Genomic DNA, 7,688 nt, shown 5'->3' with positions numbered 1-7,688 from the left:
GTTTAGCTCCATAACGGTGCACCTCGTTCTGTTGCAATGTCCATTGGCAGGATCAAAATTTCGAAGCAACATTACTGGGCAGTACTTCTTCAACGGTATTTTGTGCAATGGCATTCCCGATGGATTTAAGTTATTAAAAAAATCTTGCGGATATTGATGGTAATTTTCATCTTCTATTGTGTTCGAACTGAAATATTCGGAACTTTCTCCGGGGAAGTTGTACAGAAATTATGTATGAAAAATCGTAACCAGCCTCGTTTCACGGCCAGAAACAGCTCTGTTTTAGGGAATCCCTTCTCACCCCCACCCCCTACAAAGGAGGGGGGTAGGTTGGATGAAGCCCCATTACAAACCATCTTAGGGGTACCCACCATAACCCTGCCAAGTTTCATGCCCATCTTTATTGAATACATGAAGTGAGGTATGATATACCAGTAGAGTTGATTTACCACACAAGTTACAAAGGGAAGGGGTACGGATTTGAAACCTACACTATTATCTGAGTTTGGTTAAATGATTGGCCACACACATAAGTTACAAAGGGAAGGGGAAGGGGATACGTTTTTGAAATCTATCCTATTGTCTATGTTGGGTCAAATGACGGTCTCATGCCAAATTTTGTCTAGGTTGGTCAAGCAGTTACCACAAAAGTTAAAAAGGGGAGGGGGCTACGAGTTTGAAACCTACCCTATTACCTAAGCAGTGTCAAATTATGTCCATGTACCAACATTTGTCTGGATCGGTCAAGCGGTTACCACATAAGTTACAAAGGGAAGGGGGATGGGTTTGAAACTTACCCTATTATCTAAGTTTGGCCATGATGGCCATGTACCAAATTTTGTCTAGATCGGTCGAGCAACTCTGATTTCTATAGCCCAAAGTTATGAATATACATACAAAAGTACAAACATTCACTTTTATATATAAGATTTATCTATTTAGTAATTTTCCGAAGGCGAACCTAGGGTTTCGCGTGTTGGGAAGAAGTCGTTGCCTACCAGTGCCCTCGTCTGTGTATGAAAATGATCAGGGAACTCTTTCTCTGGCTCAGTGGTAAAGGAAGAATGGTAACACAACATTTCGTTTATGGTTTATTGTCAAAACAGGATAAACAATGTCTGAGGTAAATTCTATATACACAGTATATAAGCAACTGAAATAGACAGGAATAACAAGATACAATGATAACTGGAGGTAAAAACTGTTGAACTGAGAACAAAAACATGGACAAGCCATGTTTCGGTGAGGATAGAAAATGAAGGAGAGTCGTAAAAATACAAGAGAACAACATAACATTCACACTTTTCCCTGTGCACCTGTCAGTGGCAATCAGTTCTTCGGAGAGGAAAGGAACAACAGAAATAGAGTAAAACGAATGAACACAATCAGTCAGCTACTCTAGACCAAGATCGAAGACTTAAAACAGAAATCTAACGTGAGAAACTAAACTTTATGAAAAAACATTCTTTAAAGTCGACAATTGAAGACTTCGGATAAGTCAGGAGATGGACTAGATTACTAAATGGAAAAGTTTGATAGTTGCAGTGGTGGATGGGATTTTTAACGAAAAAAAAGGGTCATACAGGCTGAGTTGGTTTCATTTGTTCACAGAGAGAGAGAGAGAGAGGGGGGTGGGGGGTGCACAGTGGATCATAATGCACAACGTTGTCTCGTTCCCTTCGTTAATGGCAGACATTTTCGTGGGTAGCGCTGCTTACCAGCCGCCCTTCTTGCCGCCTTTACCCTTGCCTCCTCCACCTCCGTAGTGAGGCACGCGCTGCACGTACACTGGCTGGTACGACACTTTGGGGACTGTTACTAGTCTCCATTCGGGCACGTGGTGGACTACTGGTTTGTGGACGAGCTCTGGAGGTGGAGCTTGAATGATCCTGATGGGCTTGTGGACAACCACAGGCTGTTGGATGGTCACGGGCTTGTACTCGATGACTTGCTTATGGGCAATGTAACTGTAATCTTCGTAGCCGCCACCATGGCCTTTGCCCTTTCCGCCGCCGCCGCCGCCCTTTCCGCCGGGGACGGCCAAGGTCTGAACACCAAGGAAAGCTATCAGCAGCGCTACCTGCAACAGAAGATACTATATAAGGAAATTGTATTACTCGAGAACAGATCATCCTCACACGAGATGAAATACAATAAAACATTTCAGTTGGATGATTCGAAGGTTATTCTGCAGAATATGAGTATTCAATCATTCCTTCATATCAATTGGAAAGTATTAATTCCCAATGATTATTTCAACAGTTGTACTTCGACTTTTCCCAGGTGGATAGAAAATGGTACGAATGCGCATCATCCAAACAGTGACAGTATGTAACCTCTTCTCTTCAGGCTAATACTGAGAAAAATGAAGAACTTGATGAAAAGTTTCGTATGTACGGCAGGCAGGCAGAACACACACACACACACACACACACACACCAAACGTGATTGCATATCGAAAGGTCTCTTAAACCGTTTGTATATAACGACTTGAACGACCACCGGGCACCGTTAGGTCACTGCTTCCCCGTAGCCCATGTGACGGGGCAGCCGTCTAACATCTCATTGACTGAGGAGATTCTATGAACAGATGCTCTGGTTCTATCCCAACAGACGGGAGGGCAAAAAGTGGTTTTGTACCAACGGGGGTGTTGTTGGGGGTGGGGCCATGGGTGAGCATTGCGCGTTGATGAATGTAGGCAACTTTAACTTTCTCTTGTAATGAACGTTAGGCACACGGCTCAGCCTTGCAGATGTGACATTCGATTTCATGTGAGTGCTCGTTTCTTGTAGAGGAAATGCGATGCGCTTTCAAAAAATGTTCAAGTTTAAATGGCACACGCGTTAAAATGGCAAATATTATTTTTTAGTCAGTTAATTAAGGATCATTGCACATCAGCATTACTCTTTCAACCTACTTTTCAAACATTAAGTAACTGTATTCAGTAAGATGCTTATCGACTGACTATGAGAGTCTGAACTTGAAGAAGGGCGATATGATTTTCCATAACACGCGGCACATCACCTCAAATAAAAATTGTCAAAAAAGATTGGAGGTTAAGACTGGCCAATAGGTACTGGTTTCGTGAATGATGACTAAATTGCTAGAGAGGTCTAATGTTTTATCGACACAAACGAAACTTGGCCAGTGAATAAGGGTCTTGATTTCAAATCTGCTTTGACTGGAAGTTCTGCAGTTTGTCTTGTTTTTCTTGACAATCTGAAAGTACTGACCATATTTAGTTCACACCTAATACTTACATTGGCAGATGGTTAAGTTTGATATGTAAATGTCTTTGCAAAATAGAAAAATCTGGAAAAAGCTAATGGAGCGCGATTGCCGCACACAATTAGTATTCCTTGAGAGAAGGGGAGGATGTTTTGGTTATAATTTCTGTCATAATATAGCAAGAAGTCAGCGATAGGAACTCGATAGCGTTATGGGGTTTGCTCAGGAACAACAGGTATATTAAACATGAATCTAAAACGGTGAGGCGTTTTTCAAAATGGAAAATTTATATTTAATGAATATTCAGAATATTGGCGAGAGATTCACCACAGTTGCCTTTGATACGATGACATTTTGGTTCCTAACAGTAAGCGGACGAGGCTGGAGAAAAGAAATCAGAACAAGAAGAAAACAAAAACAAAAATTATGAGGAACAGGCGCAAGTGAAAGTCCAGCTTAAAGAATTTGCCACAACTCAGCCTTAAAAAAAGAAGGGGAGGGAAAAAGCAGTTTAAAGCCGGAGTGCTCTTAGATTATCTGTTACATTTTTTTGTAGCCGAACAGGGAAGGGGATCCGTATGGACATGTGACCCCCGTGTTGTTCTTTGCTGTTGCAAGTTTTTCTGCTGTCACACAAAAAGCTGTGGAGGCTGTGCATTAATCGGTACCCTACAGACTAATGTTAGACTTTTGTTGATTTCCCGCATTTCCTTCTGTAGATAGAGAGTTTTAGTCATTCATTGCTGAAGTTTGGTTTCTGCACTGAGGTTATTACTGGTACAAATGGCGAGTTATTATTGGTGTTATTAATAGCGATTGCTTTTGATTTTAAGTTGGAGGATTAATTTTACGTACTGCAATGATATTTAATGATGGTAACAATAGCAGTGCATTTCTTAATGAGTCACTTCCATATTCATTCTTATTAATTTAACTCTTAATGTTTCATCCAAAATGATCCAAAATGGTTATTAAAAGTAATATTCAAAGTTTCGAGGAAGTTTTCTTGTTCTATTAAAGCTGACTCCATTTTTCTTGTTCGACAAAAATGATTCAAGTAAAAAGAAAAAATGAAATAAAATGAAAATCACGTGGAAATGTTTCATTACATGTAAGTACCGAGTTGCTCGCAAAATTATCACGATTAATTTGAGACGTAAACCATCGAAGGCGCCAGCTGAATTTTCGAATTATTTCGCAAAAGCGAAAATGCATCTGGAACGCCACAGAGAAGGAGGCCGAGGAGATTGAAGAAGATAAAACATTCATGCCGGAAAAAAAAGTAAGCAGAGAGCACAAAGGGAGAATAACTTTTTCTAAAGAATTTCGCCAAGTTTCCATCAAATGAAATCTGGAACAAAAAGAGAAGAAAGCACGAAAGTGGAAGGGAGAGAGAGAGAGAGACAGAGACAGAGAGCTCCATAATGAGGTTCACGAAAAAGTATATAGTTTCCTTTCAAAATTATCCTCCCATTCAGTTAGGTAAATCTTGTATTATGAACATTCGTTGCTGCAAGCTAGACGGGAATAATCGTGTTACTCTTGAAGGGCCGCGGAATCTCCAAACCAACCAAGATTGCGCAGTCAAAGCGAATGGCATCAGGTGTAAAAGGATTCAATAACAAGCACGCCTTTTACTTCAAAAGTAAAAGTAAGGTGATCGGGGCAGTGATACATCAGATACACTGCGTCTCATATTATTACCGTAAGAATAATTTCAGGTATTCTTACAGTTTGGTGTGAGATGTTTGTCTTTATATGATAATCATATTAGTAAAACCTAACTCATTTTAATTATTACGAGTAAATTATCAGTACAATTGATCATAAAACAAAATTCACTCTGGCTTTACAATATACGTTGTAACAATCCGAGTAATCATTAATTCTTTGAAAAATGATGACAAATCGCAAATCAGCCTGAGACTTGCGACGGACTAATTACGGCAAATTTTACACACAATAGCTTAATTAACGTAGGTAACATCATATTGTTCGGCATCAAGAAAAAAAAAAAGAGAGAGAGAACGTCCCCCCAAACAGGCTTCTCTTCTCATCGAGGTGATAATGGAAGGATCGGTTTCACCGAACGGCTTCTAGGCGTGTCGTGGAAGCTCCGCGTGTATGAGTCACACAAAAGACAAAAGGCGACTCGCCCCCATTGTTATCAACTGAAGGAGGAATCAAGGCGAAGGTAATTAGCGCCCACTGATTTCTCTGTCGGTTGTTTCGATCAGTGTGTCATGTCTCAGTTTCGTCAATCCTTTACAAATCCGATAAAGGCCAAGCAACCTTTTCGCAACAATGCAATGATGATGAGCAAGGAAGTGCTGATTGTAAACACGATGATTTCAGTTACTCCGTCAAGAACAATGTCGCCTCGGGAAATAAAGCAAGCACCGTACGAATTGGGTCGACTTCCACGGATAAGAAATATTCTCTAGACTTAAAAGAACATGATATAAATTTAAACAAGATAAAATAAATAGACAAAATATAAAACAAAATTGGATCGATTTCAACGGGTAAAAAATATTCACTAGTCTTTAAAAAGTAGATAGATTTAAACAAGATAAACTAAATTGAACAAAATATTATAACACAAATTTGCATCGACTTCCACGGATAAGAATTATTCACCGGACTTCTAAAATACATTAGATAAATTAAAACAAGATAAACATAAATAGAATGAACTAATGTAAAACAAAATTGGATTGACTTCACCGATAGATATTCACTAGACATCTTAGAAGCATTAGATAAAAAGGATGAAATAAATGAAATACAAATCAACAGTAAAATGGACACACCACTTATCAAAACGGAAGTTGAAAAGGCACGACAAGTCAAAGAAAGTTTAGGACAGAAAACTTACAAATATTAGATCCGCATTGATTGTGATGACAGCCAGCGAGGGTCCCGCGTGCCCATACCTTCGGCCGATTTCCCCTTGTTAACTGCGTCTCAAAATACACTTTGCTCGGTAAGAAGTCTAGGATCTCTCATCTTTGTTGCCATTTCTCGAAGAGATGTGTAATTGTAGCCCTTAATATTTACTTTTAATATTTACATTCAAGTGCAAAGAGTTACAACGGCGATTACCACAGCAAAAAGAAATAAGCAGCTGCATCGCGTGTCAAGGAAATCAATCTATCTTTCAATAAAGCAATTCCATTAACGGCTGTTAGCACTGTCAGCTGATCACAGTGCACCTGCAAGTTTTTAAATTCGGAGTCACGTCAACCGTACAGGCAACCTCCAGACAAATACAAGAACAAATACGAATAAAAGGTGACATAACTTCTCCGGTAACATATCGTTGTGGAATTTAAAAGAAAAAATGATAAGGTCGATAGGTTTTACAGTTATTGGCTTTATTGTAAACTAAACATGTATTAAAAGGCAATGTCCATTTAAAAAAAGAAACCGAAATAATAGTTATTAAAGTAATACTTAGTAAATTAGCACGTGCATAATCCAAATAATATTGTATAAGTATGATAATTCACTACAAAAATCAGCGTCTTTGCAGTCGAGAACGATGACATAGGTTAGGTATAGGTTTTGATACACCCAGTTGGAAAGAAAATAAAATGACTGAAATACGTTAAAAATATTTTACGTTAATTGAATGTTTGGACAAGGAGATAATGTTCGGTCGAACGCTGAAGATTTTTCTAACTGTGTTGACCATGAAATGCATTAGTCGCTTCAAGCACTTTGATGATCTGAGATGGGTCATTTAGAGAAGGGGTCGAGTTCCCCGTATTCTACTTATTATCTAGATAAACAAACGCGTGAATGTAACCTGAAATAGCGTGACCTTCTGCATGCCCATAACCACTCCATTATCACTCGTTTCTCTTACTCTCACTTTCGCTCCCTTCTCTCATTCTTCCTTTCTGCCGTAACGGAAACTGCGTGGCTGCAGAGGCTGGGCCGACGTCGAAAATGAAACCGACCAACGTTTCTCCTTTTTCTCTGAGGTGTTTTCTTGTTCTTGCTGTGTGTAGGTACACTAGGGCTTACCTGAACCTTCATCGTGGAGTGACTGTGCCATGGAAGCCACCCCTCACCTCTTATATAGCTCAGGATTTGCAGTGGGCGCTGCTGCCACCTTACTTTTACCCAACTCTGCCTTTTCCTTTCTATATCGGAGCAGAGGAAGGGGTCACGGGGGCGGGCCAGGGGGCCATTGCAGCCCATGGCGTTTGTTTTTGGGAGGTCATTTTTAGTGGATATGATCTTTACTTATGACTTTCCTCGGCTGCCTCTCGGACGAGCATTTGCCAACCACGTAGGCATCGGTTGCGAGGCTTCTGCTGGGCTCCTATGGTGAGGCAAAATATTGCTTTAAAGAAATATAAGGAGACGGCATCGAGAATCACGACAAGAGGCAATTGGAAAGGATTATTCGCACTTCAAAAATAGCAGTTGATTTGTACATATGGAAATA

The 7,688-nt window shown here is 39.9% G+C and overlaps 1 protein-coding gene across 1 annotated transcript; it reads right to left on the bottom strand.

The window, feature by feature from the left end:
* Nucleotides 1-1,078: 1,078 nt before the first annotated feature.
* LOC135220648 (serine, glycine and glutamine-rich protein-like) lies at nucleotides 1,079-7,341 on the bottom strand. The gene is made up of 2 exons (XM_064257978.1): nucleotides 7,262-7,341; nucleotides 1,079-2,080 (listed from the first exon to the last, which is right to left on the bottom strand). The coding sequence occupies exons 1-2, from the start codon at nucleotides 7,271-7,273 to the stop codon at nucleotides 1,715-1,717; spliced, it is 378 nt and encodes a 125-aa protein (XP_064114048.1). The 5' UTR covers nucleotides 7,274-7,341; the 3' UTR covers nucleotides 1,079-1,714.
* Between the last annotated feature and the right edge of the window lie 347 nt (nucleotides 7,342-7,688).

Source organism: Macrobrachium nipponense, chromosome 2, assembly GCF_015104395.2.
Source record: "Macrobrachium nipponense isolate FS-2020 chromosome 2, ASM1510439v2, whole genome shotgun sequence".
Taxonomy (NCBI): Eukaryota; Metazoa; Arthropoda; class Malacostraca; order Decapoda; family Palaemonidae; genus Macrobrachium; species Macrobrachium nipponense.
Note: the sequence above shows the minus strand (reverse complement) of the source record. Positions and strands in the feature narration are given on the sequence as shown.